Here is a 15,465-nt window from a genome sequence, read left to right on the forward strand (position 1 = left end):
GACTCAGCCGCGCCAGCTGGTGGATCGGCGGCCGGTGCATCTCCTGCGTGCCGTCGCTAAACACCTCCGTCTTGGCCTCCTCCAGAACCACAAACTCTGCGTCAAACGCATACTGGAACCCAGGCCCCAGCTGCGCTGCCTCGTCCTTGGTCAATGCACTGCTCCGTTGCGCTTCTGTGTGCCGCGCGCACTGCTGCGCCGGTTCGACGCCGGCTTGTCCAGCGACGACGCCGGCTGCGTCAGAATCCGCGTGCTGATCCGGTACGGGAATCGCCGCTTGATTAGATTCACTGCGTTGGCCAGCGGCGCCCGCGACGTGTTTGCGTACATGGCAAACGACGGTGCCCGCCATGCGTCGCCCAGACCCGTTACTGCCGCTTGTGCTGCCGGCTGCACTAGGAAGTCGTTGAACAGCAGCCAGCTGTCGGGCGAATCCGGATCCCGCACGTGCGCTACCAGGTGCTCCGGCCCACGCGCCGTATCGCGGATGCTCGACACCACCGCCACAAGCTCAAAGTTGCCCTCCCGGTTCTCGCCGACCTTGACACGTGCGCTCTTGTCGCTGGTCACTGTCAGATCCAGGCACATCGGCAGCGTGAAGCGCCAGGGCTCAGCGCCAGCATTGCCGCCGCCTGCCAATGTCATCGGCGCCGGCGCGCTGTTCGTAGCCACAGTGCCTGTGCTGGGCGCGTCGATTGCAGAAAAGTTGACCGCCAGGTACCCGCTGGGCACGCGCGTCATGTACTTTTCGGTCTGCAGCAGCTGGAACTTCTTGCACTGCGCACACCACGCGCGCGTAGTCTCGGTTTTGCTCAGTGCCTGCTCGATCAGCTCTGCCACGCCCTGCCGGCTCTTGCGGCGCCCCAGCTCCGCGCGCTTGACCGACGCCGAGCCGCCCGCCAGCAGCGTGGCCAGGTCTGCCGAGCCGTACGGCGAGTCCAGATCCACCGCGAATACGTGTGAGTCGCGCGACTGCTGGCTGGAGCATACCGGGCACGTGGTCTGTGTCGCCTGCGGAAACCCGACAATCGCCTCCACCACCCGCTTGCTCATGCCCGGGCCCTGCCCCGTGATCCCCAGCGCCGCGCACTCGTTGTTCGCCTGCTCCAGCACAAACCGCAGCAGCCGCTGCGTCAGCACGCTGTACGACACTCCGTCCGTCGGGTTGCCGTGCGCGTCCTCCAGCAACGCCAGGGCCACTGCCTCGGGGCGCTGCTGGATCACGTGTAGCAGATGTGTCGCATGGCAGCTGGCTCCCTCCGCCGTCTCCAGCATGCGGAACAGTAGCCCCAGCTGGCACGTCAGGCAGAGCGGCTCTGGGCAGTCTGTCGCGCAGTGCGACAGCGCGATCTCGCGCAGCTCCGGCATAAAGAACAGCACCTGCAGCAGCGCATTCGCATACGAGTTTGTGATGTTGCCCTCCAGCCCGCCCCACCGCGTCGCATTGTACAGCGAGAAGTCAAAGTCCTCCACCCCGAACCGCGAGTACTCAATCCGCATCTGCTGCAGATGCGTCGGCACCTTGCCCGCAACCCCAGACGATGACGGCGCTGGCGAGCTGCGCGACACCGTGTCGAATGACGCCGTGCGTCCGCCATTCAGCAGTGGTAGCGCTGCTGCCGCAGGCACCGGCGATGACACCTGCTGTTGCTGCTGGATGTACTCGGCCGTCTCCCGCCCCATCCCGCACCGCCGCTGCACTGAAATGAACTTTGACCGGCCCTGTGTCAGCTCATCGTCATCCGTCACCCCCTCTCGCCACCGCCGCCGCCATCCCATCCCATACGGCTGCTGGTTGCGCTTGGTCGTGCGCGGATTCGGTGCATATCCGACTCCATCCATGTGCTTCAAGTTGCCTAGGATGTTCGGGTCCACATACGAACACGGCCGCCCCACATCATACAATGTGTCTACCGAAAGCCGCGACAGCAAGGGCTCGGTGTACTCCGGCATGTACACATAGGATAGCGGCACCAACTCATTGTCAATGTCGATCCCGCACGTTGTGTACGCTCTGGCATGCTGCTCCTCAGACATGACCGTCGGAGGCACCTCGCCGCCATTGCTCATGATTATGTTGGACTTGTTGGCCCAGACGTGCACCATGCCGTCGGTATCCGACACCACTGCCACTGACTCTGTCGGCGACACACTGAACCCCGACATGTATGCATACTCACTGAACACCGGCTCGATAAAGTCCGCTGACGGCTCAAGCACATTCGACAGCGGCCGCGACTCGGCATACCCGCTGTCATAGCACACCCACAGGTCCCCGCCTGTCACCTGCAGCTTGCTGGGCACACCCTCGCAGACAATCTCATCCACGGCCGCCGTCAGCTTGCGCACATCATACACCTTGATCGTCGACCCCGGTACCATCTCATACGATGTCGACGCATCCATTGACATGCCACACGCAAACAGGGTGTGGTCGTGCAATGCAATATCTGACACCGGCCCTGAGTACGCCGACACTGCCTGCGTAACCTTGAACGCCGCCCGCGGATCCCGCACCGCCAGCGTGCCCGTCATGGTCGCCAGCGTCAGCGCCTGCGACTTGTAGTCCATGGCTGTCGTCGACAGCTCCATCGTGAACCGCTTCATGATCGTGCCCTGGCCCAGCGTCACCACTGCCGCTCCGCCCGAGGTTGTGCACGTGATAAACTCGGTCTGAGTATGCTGGTTCACCGCGCTGCCCGTAAACACATCGTTCGCCGACGTCGTCTTGCCATATACCTTGCATCCGCCGCTCGTGCGCAGCTGCACCGAGTCGTCGCTGCGCACCAGCACGCTGTTCTGAAGCCCGTGCAGCTGCCGAATCGGCGAATGCGAGCACACGCAGATTGCTTGCTTCTCCAGCTCCTCATTGGGCCCTCCTAGCATGTACGCTGTAACGCGGCCGCCGATATCGCCTGCGTACAGCAGCTCCGACTGCTGGTCAAATGCCAGTGCGGACACCGGCCATACCGCCCCTGAGCCCTCGAATACATCGAAATTCTGTGCGTACTCATACCACGACGAGCCCATTGTGAAAAATAGTCGAACCTGATTTAACAGAAAATTGGCAACAAAAGAAAAAGCGGAGCCTGAGGAAAAAGCCCCGAATAAAAGAAACTGCCTTGAGCCAATACGCCCCGATGCTGCTGGTGCCGCCGATGAGCTTTGAGGCCTTGCCCAATGCTGGTACTCTCTGGCACATCGCTACTACGCTGCCGATTCGGCTGTGCCCTGCTGTGGCCGGTCGCCCCTCGGTTCATCGTTACTACGAGCGCTCTTCATGACGAACTCCTTGACTTTCCCCACTGCATACCAGTCGTCAGCCTCAGTCTTCGCGTAGTTTGGACTCATATAGCCCTCGCTTCCACTCTTTGGATTATCAGCCCCACAGCTGTCAAAGTCAATCAGAAAGAGGTTCCCATCGTGGACCATGATGTTCTTTGGGTTGATATCCCCATGGACAACTCCAACCGAGTGAATGTATCTCACAGCATCCTCGAGCTGTTCAACAAGCCGCTGTGGGTTGTCTATCACAGCGTCTTCTAGCGGCTCGCTGTACTCATCGAGAACGATCCCTGTGACCAAGTTATCCTCGACCTGGCAGCCATGGTACTTGCAGATATTCGGATGTCCACTCCCCAGCTTCTCGTAGGCCTCAATCTCGTTTCGCATAGTGACTATGTATGAGTTATCCAGCGCGTAGTAGTCTGAAATCGGGGTCTTGACGTGCTTCCCTTCAACCGAGCCACTGGCCATCTTGTAGCCCTTGTACTCTGGGCAGAGCTTCGTCCTATCCACTCTATCCCCAGCAATATCGGGTGTAAACTTTATCATCTCATTGCTAGTTTTATTGTACCAGTTCCCCTCCTGGTCCTTGAAGTTGAGGGAGTGGTACGTGTTACCCTCAGTATACACGGTTAAGGCAGATATTATTTCCATGGCCTGTAGCCTGTATACTGTCCAGTTTGATTGGTATCTCTAGAAGTGTGAGACGCAAGAAAGAGGGAAGCGATGTCTCAGTTCAACGGACACGAAAGCGCTCCTTTTAACAAGATCTCCGACTCCAGAAGCAGTGCTGCGGCTATCCAACTATACCAAGCGCCTGCCTGTGCTGGCATCCGAATCCGCCTAAGCCACTAAATAATACAATCCAATCCACGAATGCGATGGCTGCGGCATAGAACAATCTCTGCATATAGCGACCAAGGGTCTACATATGGTGGCTTTGTGTGCTACACCAGACATGGCCAATACACGCATTGCATGACCGCCGATATATGCTCCATGGCTACACAACGCTGAGTCGTCTTTTATTGATCTAGTCCAGCTTCTGAGCAGCCTCCATCAGCTCATTGTAGTCGAACTCCTCAGGCTTGTGGTTGAATTTTTCCAAAATCCGACGCTTCTCCTCCCCGCCAGTGACATAGAACTGCTGCATCTGCAGGGCCAAATACTGGGCATTCGACGTATCAATCATCTTGCTCTTGTCGTCAAGCTCACCGCGCATCAGCACGACGCCCTTCGAGTCCATCAGATCCGTGTAATGTGTCAGCGTCAGATACGGCCGCGCGTTGATCGTGTTGGTCTTGTACTCGAGCAATGACGTAAAGTATACCTGGTGGTAGTCAAACTGCATGAAAAAGAACTCGACGCCCTCCTCGCGCGGCAAGGGAATAACAAACAGCGGGTTCTTGCTCGCAGTCTTCAGCAGGTCCTTGTAGGTAGAGGCTGGGATTGCCGCCGAGATCGTGTCCTTTGTCGCATGGTACTGGTTCCAGATGTGGCCGACCTCCTCGGACGTCTTGTCGGCCAGCAGATCAGTGCGCATGATCTCATCAAGAGACTTCACGCCTGGCGGCAAGTTGTTTGCACTTAGGTTCGAGCTCCTGTCAAGCGGGCGCTCGGATTTGGCTGCTGCAGTCTGCACAGCGTTTGGCGCAGTCGTTGGCTGTTTGCCTGATGGCTGTGCGTCCAATTGCTTGGTCGCAGTTTTTTGGCTTTGCTCGGCTGCCTTCTGCTCCTCCTCCCTGATCTTTTGCTTCAGTTCCTCAATTGAGCCCAGGCCGCGCTCCTTGGCCCGCTGCAGCATCTTTTCGCGGTACTTTTCTTCGTAATCGGGCACATTGGACATGCGCATGGCGCCAAAGCGAGGCCCCAGCGGCAACAGCGACTGCATGGACAGGGGCGAGGCATGGCTGGCCAGACGTGTGGCGGTGTTGAGCCGGGCAAGCATTTTGCCGGCAATGGGTCTGTAGGCAGGCAGCATTCTGCAAGTATGCAAAAAGTGAGAATATGCGACAAGCAAGTGGAAGAGAGCAGCGCTGACGATAAGGGCCGGTTCCACGCTGTCGTGCCTGCTTATAAAGGCGTTTTGATCTGATGGGCTCTGATCGTGATCAGCGTGGTACCAGTACCCTTCAACCAGAGTAAAAAAAAAATCGATTTCGATCATTAGCTCTTTATTTCTCAACTTGCAGTATACAGCACATTCATTCGCCCATTTTCTATTCTTGTAATGTCGGTCCGCAGCGAAACCGCAACAAAAGCGACTTCAAAGGAGACCGGTGAAGACTATATCGGACTGGCGGAATCGTCGTCAGAGTCAGAGGTGTCGGACACAGAGCCAGCACCCGTTGTAGCGGGCACAAAGCGCAAGGCGCCGGAGGACGACCTAGAAGACAGTGAGGCATTGCCGGGAGCAACCACCTATGAAAAGTGCTACAACGGACAGCCACTTCCGCCATGGCTGCACGGCAAGCAGCGACTGGGCAAGGGCAGCAAGCCGGCGATCAGCGACATGCTGAACGAGGAGGTGAAGGACTTTGTTGATTTTATCTCGCCAACAGGCGAGGAACGGCAAATGCGGCAGTGGGTGATTGACCGGATCCAGCGCGTGCTGGACGGGCTGAAGATGGTGGGCGTGGAGGCGAAGGCGTTTTGCTTTGGCAGTTTCAGCACCAACCTGTTCCTGCCAACGTCGGACATTGACATGACGGTGATGATATACGATAAGGGCACGACGCGGGTAGCAAGCAGATATGCCACAAAAGACTCGGTGAGGAAGTTTCTGTACACGCTGGCGCACGAGCTCAAGCGCTCCACCTTCGCGTCCAAGTGCGAAGTCATTGCCAAGGCGCGTGTGCCGATTATCAAGACGCATGAGAATGTCACCGGATATGCAGTTGACATCTCGGTGAATGCTGACAGCGGCCTGGGATCGGCCAGGGTGCAAAAGTCGTTCTCTGAGCACGTTTACCCAAAGACCCTGCGCAGCATTGTGCTGGTAATCAAGCAGTTTTTGTCGCAGCGATCGATGAACGAGGTGTACACTGGCGGCCTGGGCTCGTATGCGATCACGCTGCTGGTGGTCAGCTTCTTGCAGAATCACCCGCGTGTGCGCTCGGGCGGACTCGATCTGTATGAGAACATGGGTGTGCTTCTGACCGAGTTCTTTGAGCTGTATGGCAAGCGGTTCAACTATGACAACGTGGGCATCAGCGTTAGAGACAGCGGCAACTACTTTGACAAACGCAGTCGCAACATGCTGAATGTGGGCCAGCCGTACCTGCTGGCGATCGAGGATCCGTGCGACGAGACAAACGACGTGACCAAGGGCACGTACGGAATCAGCCGGATCAAGCAGACATTTGCAGGCGCTTATGACCTGCTCAACAACGCCATCTACGCGTACCACCAGACACGCAAGTTCGGCGAGCCCATCAACAGCACACTCAAGGCGACAGCCGTGCCCGAACAGCCGGGCTCGAAGCGGTCGAAAAACAATAAGGGCGGCAAGTCAAACCGGAAGTCGGCCAAACTGTTCAACGACGATCCGTGGGCGCCTGTTTCGTTCCTGTCCAGCATCCTGAAGGTCAACCAGTCGGTGGTCACAGCCCGACAGCGCATCATTGCCACCTTCCACAAGGGCACGATGCAGCGCATTCTCGGCGTGTCGTACAACCCGGTTATTGTGAATCTGGCAGAGGGTGACTCGAATGGAATCGGGTCGGTATCGGCACCGGCATCAAATCCGCCATCCAACCCACCCAGCGCCCCGCCGACTGCGCCGGTATCTGAACCTGAGAATGATGCCGAGGTTATCAGTGACGGACGGCGACGACGGCTACGATAGTGTGGATAGCCAGGAAGCCGACGATTTGAGGATGCTGCAGCAAGCTTTTGGGAACACCACCAAGGACCCAATTGTGATCCCGAGCGACAGTGACTTTGAAGAATAATAGCCTGCGCTCCAAGTAAATACATTGCGCCATTTGACAGTACGGTTGCGCTTCCCAGAGCTCGGGTGGCTAGTAAAGCGAGAAAGGAGGGGGGCATAGGGGTGGGTGACCCATGCAACTGGTGGCGCCTGCGATTGTCGACTCGCCACCAGCAAATGGCGGCAATTCTGTTTTGACCGGCCCGCCAGGACGCTTTCCCCTCCCGCCACTGTTCCCCAACGGCCACCAGAAGTTGACTCATGTCACCCGAAGGTGGTGTAGCGGAGATGTCTGCGCTTTATTGACTAGAAGCTTTTCGCATAAACAGGAGGCATGCCGGTAGACATGGTGGCAAAATCCCATCGGGCAATCCAGTTGCGCCACTCTGGTAACACACTCGCCCAGATCCAACAATATTCTCCGACACAACCGCAGGCGAAAAAATAACAGTGGCAAGTGGTGGCCGCTCTATGTTGGTGAAAATGCTGGTATTTTTAACAACAGCGCTTGACGAGTCACTAAAAATCAAAAATTGCGCTAGCACGTTACTGCGCTTTTTTATCTACGTTGCTGCGGTGATATGTTGCAATATCGGACAGCGCAGCAGTAACCGGTTTCACCATCATGAACTCGGAAGCTGCACTGGATCGGAAGCTCCCTGTTGCCCTAATTGACACTGCAAGCTACAGAGTGACAAGATCCCACCCATGAATGACTGTCGAGGGGTCTGTTATGAATCCAGGACCGCCAACCAGCCTGCACGGCATAGGAAGGAAAATAATAAATAAAAAAAGGTGCCACTCCCGTCCACCGGGTTGTGCTCACTTGGCAAGGCCCGGTATAGCGCCACAGCATGATTGAACCAAATGCCACCTCCCTTCCGATACCTGGAGAGAATAGGGAACACTAGACAGTAACGTATTATTTTTCTCTTCGCACACACAGTCCCTATCATTTTGCTCTCGTACTTTTTGCTGCAACCGCTTCGCATACGCTGCGTTCTATGGCGGAACGAGAAACAGAAACGCTGGAGGCGCAAAAGTCCAAGGCTTTTCCCTTGCTCACAAGACTAGCTCCACGGACACGAGCAATATCTCCGTTCGAATATAAATACTCGCATGCGGCGAGAGGTTTGTGCTTTTTTCCTCAAGCACTTTGCATTTCATTCATTTTTATTTCTCCGTTCAGCCGATTCCACCGCTTGTTTCCAGCCTTGGTTCCGGTTCAATACACCTGCTACGCACTGATACCACCCAACCACCCTCCATCTAATATCATGAGCCCGTTTGTCACCTTTGGCCAGGACCGCGACGTCAACACCTGCGATCCCCGTGGTGGGATCTCCATCGAGGAGGCCAGGGAATACTCCATCTACGTGTAACCAAAAAGCTTTACATTTGCTCAGTCGCTCTCTTGCATAAACTACCCATCCAATAAATAGCTGCATCTGCATTTTTCACTCCCTCTCTTCCGCGCAATGTTTCTGGTACATGTGAGAAGGATGGAATTAGAAAGGCGGAGGCGGGGTAAAGCGTGCAATGCTCTGTGAGAAAGCGCCCTGGATATGCCATTACGACGCGCCCTCCAGCCTGGCCATGGACAGGAGAGTTCTCTTACCAATAACCGCCCCTGCCACATCAATATCAGTGGGTATCATGCACAAGGACATACACTCTGTCCAGAACAGCCGGCAGATAGACTCTTGTAGCCATGTTCAGTCATAGCACGCACTTCCGGCCTCTACTGTTGTGATCAGGTGCCAAGAGCACATAAATAGCAGGGGATACCTGCTTAACGGTGCACCATACATTGGGGTATTTTTATTCTGCACGCCACGCAAAGAGAGCGTGTCGCATGCATGGTCAACAATTAGGCTTGCTTTTGCTCAGTGGGAATGTTTTTGGCAGCCTCCTTGGCCCACTCCGGCAGCTCGGTTGCGTACGACCATCCGGGCCCACTGTACCGCCATGCATGCAGCCAGATGCACAGCTGATCCGGACGCGGATCCGGGTATGCCGGGATCGAGCACTTGTCGCACACACGGTCGCCCTCGCCCCGCTCTATTTCCTCCTGCAGGTCCTTCCACTTCTCCATCCGGCGCACCAGCGGAATCCACGCTTCGCCATTAGCCACCGACAGTCCGCTTGGCGCCGGAGCATCATCGCATTGCGTATCCGAAGGCAGCTCGCCCTGCTTGCCCATCTGATCTCCCCACACTGCGGTGTTGCAGTAGAGCGGGTCGTTGGCAATGGGGTAGCCCAGGTACTGCAGGTGCACGCGGATCTGGTGCGTCCGCCCCGTCTTGGGCTTGCAGTACACGATGCTGTGCGAGCCGTCAGTGTGAAGCCGCTCGAACTCTGTTAGCGAGGGCTTGCCTTCAGACTTGTCCACGCAGTTCAGGCTCAGCTTGTGCGCGATTACGCGGATCGGCTGGTCGCAGACAATCTTGCCTTCAGGGAACTCGCCCTTGACCTTGCAGATATACTCTTTCTGGATCCGGTGCTCCACCATCTGGCGCTCGACTATGCGCGCCATGTCGGCATTCAGCCCGATCAGCATCAAGCCAGATGTCAGCCGATCGAGTCGGTTGACAGGAAACAGCTTCGCATATCCATGCTTCAGTTCCAGGATCTTGATCACAGAGTTGTAGTTGTACCGACCACTCGGGTGCACTGGAATGCTTCCTGGCTTGTCCACCACCAGCATTCCCTCCTCGGTCTCGCGCACAATTTGCAGCGGCTGCGGCGTGACTGGCGGCTCGTGTCGGTGGATCTTGTGAGTGACAAGATCGCTGTTGCGGATAACTGTGTCGGGCGTGACGCGCTTTTCGTTGATCTCAATCAGACCGTCCATGATCGCCTTCTCGTAGTAAGTTGAGTCGCGGTCGCGAAATTCTTTGGCAAATACCTCCAAGATCGTGCGCCCAACCCACCGCCCCTTGGCGTACGTCGAGTACTTGTGGAAGTACGGGTGAATCCGCTGCAGGCCACCCTCCTCGTAGTACAGCTCAGAGGCCTTGGGGGCTGGCGATTCCTCCTTCGCCACCTTGTTGCCACGACGGCCCTTGTCGTTCTTGTCGTCTAAAGGGTGCTTCCTTCCCATTTTTAAACCTCGAAAATAGATAGAGGGCAGATGTGCTGAAAAGACAATCTGCCAACTGTCGGCAAAAAACTGGTCAGGCGAATCCCCATTTTTCCGGGCAATTGCCAACTATGGAGACATTGTGTTTTCCCGTCTCTACGCCACACCCATGCGCTCTCCTCACCGCGCCTCCTTTGCCATGTGCATGGTCAAGACTTTGGAGACAAAAACATTTATTCAAGCAGTCAAGTACCGGGTATTTCTTGAGAGCAGTCAGCCACACTGAGAGCCGGCTGAGCCATGCATATTTCTGGCACCAGCATGTATCTTGGCTGATGCTACTCAGTGTCTCCAAGCAGACTAGCAACTGGTGCCCAATCAGCCAGAACATACGCTACAACCAGATTGTTTAGGGCCTCTGAGACCTCGCTATTCTCTGAAGCTGCCTGGAGAACAAGAGCACGAGTGTTTAGCATCATGCGGATCCCCAGCGCGGCTGCTGCCATAGTGACTCCCACTTCCTTACTGTCCATGCTGCTAGCGTTCCTCTCCAGTCTCTGGATAACTTCATTTGGGTCTGGTGGGCTCAAATGTGTTTCGGTGGTAGCTCCTGCACCTAAAACTGGAGTGCTAACTGCATCGGCAATGAAATGGGGTTTATTGGCCGGCCAGTGAGATAGAACTTGGGATGCCCTTCGAATCCAAGATTTCCAGCTTCCATTACTGGTATCGACAATGCTTTTATGTGCCATGCTGTTAGATATTACGTGGGCTGCTAAAACAAGTCAAAGATGAGGAGGGCAATCGTCAGAGGTTAGAATCGCCTGCCCTTGTCATTTTCACAGACTATGTCTTTTGATATGCGCTAGGGTTCTAGCACAGAGCCTAACTCACCTCAAAGCTAGCCAAATTGGCTACTACCAATGAGCGCGCCATTTTGATCTCAGGACGCACAGACCGAGAAATGACTGTCAAACACATCACACCATCAGCAACCCTTCGTTCGGTATTTTGAGAATTAGAGCAGCTGCTTCTGTCCAGGTAACCAGTGTCCAAATGTGCCATAGCGCAGATATTGTCCGAGTAACCCTCCTGGATCTGACACCCTCAAAGCTGGTTGCCCATGTAAGATAAGCGAATGTTCCAGCTATCCCTGTGCTCCGTTTATGATGTATATGTATTCTGATAGAGGCAAAACTAGTATCAGCTAAGAAACTAAAGAGGACTCTACCACCGTGGATACACAGCCATTTATGTAGACTGGACACAGTAGTGGCATGACTGTATAGATCTGATTGTAAGCCTCAACACTAATATGCAACAGGCTCCACCTCTGACCTAGACAGTACCCGACATTTTCCTGACGCATTAATTTTCATGGCTCCGAGTTTAACATGTTTGTGCACGGTGACCCGTTTGAAACAGTGATGCCAGGAATTTATTGTGCAGAGTTCAAGGAGAACTGCGGGCGACGGAATCGGATTAACGCATTTGGAGCGACAAGGCGGCTTCCAACTATCTGATCACTGGGTCAAAGGGAGCCTATGGACTCGAACCCCCATGCTACAATAGCCTCAATCGCTATTCTGAATGGCAGACACCATTTAGTAGCGGATAACCACCCCTTCGCCTTACGATTCCTTCCCCCTTCTTTCATAGAGCACATTTTCATACGCTTCTATAAATCATGAAAGGATTATTGCAAGACAAATGTATCTAAATAGTTGCGGGAGACTGTTCCCCATGTATATCGCACTCGAAATACAACAAGAAGATTTGTGGTCAGAATAGTCCGTATTTATAAAAACATCCGACTCAGAAATGCTCTTCGGCATATCCATGTTATCAAGCCCTCGTTGGCAATATTTGTGGTTGGTATACCGGGAAAGTACTAAACTGTCGAAACCATGAGGGTGATGTAACTTTGCTCACTAAGAATCCATGACAGTGTTTGCTTTATATACACCACAAAGAACTGGCAATTGCTAAGTGGGCAGCATCGTGTGAGAAGTTGCATGTGGCGTGGTACTGTTGTGCTTTGCGTATAAATTTTGAAATATGCAAAGAGTAAACTTTATACTGAAGAAGAAGAGAAAGATATGTTACGCGGCCGTGCCAGTGCGCCTCAATATCTAGCTGCTGTTACTAGCCTTAAAACGGCCAGCAACTCACAGCTAGACATACGGCATGCTTTTGATATAGCTTCTGGCACATTGCATCAAATGCTGATGGCTGCTTCCGCCGAGTAAGCTGCAGTAGAACTCTCGCTGGCATCTGATTCGCCATCATCTGGATCCGCTGCCATGCTGGCGTCAGGGATGGCCACGTTTGGAATGCAACAAAGCTATAATACTATTATAGTTTGCACAACTTTTGATATCCTGCAACATTTGCATATCCTGTCGTCTGTGAACATTTCTGATTACTTTTGAAGCTAAATGTTTCCGTCAAGCCTGCTAATTTGTGAACTAAGCAATTTGAGAATTGTTCGATATTCGAAATGGGATCTTGGCTGCATGGATCGGAGATTAGCTGGCACGAATCCGATCATTGAGCGGCATGAACACATCGCTTTGAATCAGCCAAGACCACCTGATATCTTCGCACATGAAAATCTCCGGATAGGTGAGAAATAGAATTGGCGTATAGTGCTAGCTAGCCTAGCCATTTTCAAGTATCAATCTGCCTAGTTGTTTCTCTTCACTCCTGGATATTTTTTTGTAAACTATGCAACTTGCTGACACCTACACTTTCTTCCTCGGAGCAAACAAAAAGGATTGGGTTGCCTATGCAGGCACATTCAAAACATATGCTGATGCTGTGAAATCTGGCCGCAAACCACTCAATTATTACGCTGGTCTTTCAAAAGTAATTGTCAGCTCCACAGACATCGATGTTGACGATGATCAAGCTGCTACTGCAAAGACAGCAACCTCCAACGATATAACCGTGGTAGCCACTATTGATTGGTCGACAGTTCGCAAGGCCGATGTGACAGGACTGACCGGGCCACCGCAGACAGTCGAACACAGAAAGAAGGGGAAGAGCTGGAAGATGATGGTGCCAAGCGGAAAAAGTACAAGTGGGAGATTGAGGAACCAAAGAGACGCTGGAAGTTATGCAATGGCGATGAGGTGATTGCGAGCTTCGACAGCTATTACTTTTGGAAGAAGGAGCCCGGGTACTTGAAGCTCCATGGTGTCCACGACACCGACACAAAGCTTTTGATCCTTGCATCATGGGGGTTGGTAGCCAAGTCCCATTTTGAAAAGAGCACAATTGATAACCTCAACTCGGGCGCAATAACAGCTGGCACATATGGATTGGTGGCTCTGACGTAGGGTGGAAGCGCTCACATGATTATACCATACCTATGCTCCACGTTTCAAGCAGTATAGAATTTCTTTCTCCATTTTTTAAATATTGGGTGGTGTTTATTCTGCTTCAACATATTTCCACCAACACACCTGCCTTTTAAAAGAATCAATGGAGAAAGCATCCCAGAAAGAGCGTGAGCGCGACAAGCTCTCGAAATACCGGTACACAACAGAAATCCAGCAGATGATGTTTGTGTTTGGCGAAGTGCAGGACCCTCTACCTGAAACCACCATGCTCATTGAAGACATTGTGCGCTCGCAAGTGATCGAAATCATTGTTATGGCGGCGGCACAAGCACAGCGGCGTGGCTCGCGCTTTATGGCGGCGGAGGACCTGATATTCCTGATCCGCCACGACCGCACCAAAGTGCTACGACTGCGTGAGTACCTGAGTTGGAAAGATGTGCGCAAAAAGGTGAAAGAGAGGGAAGACGCAGGTGAAGAGCTGATGGATGACACGAGCCCAGATAAGCCAGACCGGGCGGCCAAGGTCAAGGTCAAACTGTCGTGGGAGCTGGCAAACGCGTTTTCCGAGAACATGGTCGATGATGATGAGGACGAGAATGACGACGAGATGGCAGATGCACGGAGCGACTCGCTGAAGCGGCTGCGGGACGCCGATGAGGTCACAAAGCAGATGACGAGGGACGAATATGTGCATTATTCGGAGTGCAGGCAAGCATCGTTCACGTTCCGCAAGGGCAAGCGGTTCCGCGACTGGGCCAATATGTCGGCGTATCTGGACACAAAGCTCAACGACGACATTATCGACATTCTGGGGTTCCTGACGTTTGAGATGGTGTCGACAATGACGGAGACAGCACTGAAGATCAAGTATAGCCTGGACAAGGCCAAGAGCGACGCGCAGGGGGTGATTAACAACGCGCGGCGGTCAGACAGCGGAGCTAAGCGGCAGCGGACTGGAGAGGGCGAAAAGGTGACGTTGTTTGCAGGTCCACCGACAGCCAGAGCGCCGCTGGAGGCACAGCACGTGCAGGAGGCGTTTCGCCGCATGCAGCGGTCGTCACAGCCGATACGCAACTTCAAGGGCGGGCTCACCAGGACCCGGGTGTCGCTGATTTGAGTGGCTTTGATGTCTGAGTCGTACCGTTGAATAAATGCGCCATACACCATATATATGTTGCGAGTGGCCGTGCGGTGAGTTGCCACATTCTGAATGGCTTTAATATGGATGTTGATATGGTTCTTTCACTGCTTATCCACCCTATATGCTATCAGCACTAGAGGCAGTTCAGTACCAAAACCAAGCACCGCCAGACACATTGCATACCGCTAGCTCGTCAGCGTCAACAGATGTGGGCATATCCCACATTTACGTTATCCAGAGACTTGATGGTATGGAGGTATGCGGCAAGCAGGCCAATATCAATATCGACATGGGCAGGAACAGTATCTCTTGAAGCGAGTCGTTTGCTATCTACCGCCATGTACAGAGATATTGTCATCTGCCTTCAATACCTGGTATGCCTGCGGCTACCGCACTCCAGGTGCTCTTAACCCATATCAACACAGCCCTAAGGCCGTTGAATGAATCAAACTCCCTGGTCGCCCAGTCCTCAGCTGGCATCATTATTCCAGATCTCCCCACTGATACTTCGGCTACCAGAACTGCAGCATGCACTTGTCCACAATAGCCGTGAAGAGCTAGACCTAGACTGACGGTTTAACCTTTTGGCAACAGCAACACTGGCGACAACTGTGCGCCAATATGTAGACAATGACAGTTGGCTAGCTGAGCGACAGAGTGGCGCACTCGAAAGCCTTCCGAG

At 53.9% G+C, this 15,465-nt stretch overlaps 1 protein-coding gene across 1 annotated transcript; it reads left to right on the plus strand.

The window, feature by feature from the left end:
• Positions 1 to 8,027: 8,027 nt before the first annotated feature.
• On the plus strand, positions 8,028 to 8,771 carry DL89DRAFT_185690 (uncharacterized protein). Its single transcript, XM_040883958.1, has one exon. The coding sequence runs from the start codon at positions 8,221 to 8,223 to the stop codon at positions 8,596 to 8,598; it is 378 nt and encodes a 125-aa protein (XP_040739260.1). The 5' UTR covers positions 8,028 to 8,220; the 3' UTR covers positions 8,599 to 8,771.
• Positions 8,772 to 15,465: the final 6,694 nt, after the last annotated feature.

Source organism: Linderina pennispora, assembly GCF_002104995.1.
Source record: "Linderina pennispora strain ATCC 12442 chromosome Unknown DL89scaffold_92, whole genome shotgun sequence".
NCBI classification, from domain to species: Eukaryota; Fungi; Kickxellomycota; class Kickxellomycetes; order Kickxellales; family Kickxellaceae; genus Linderina; species Linderina pennispora.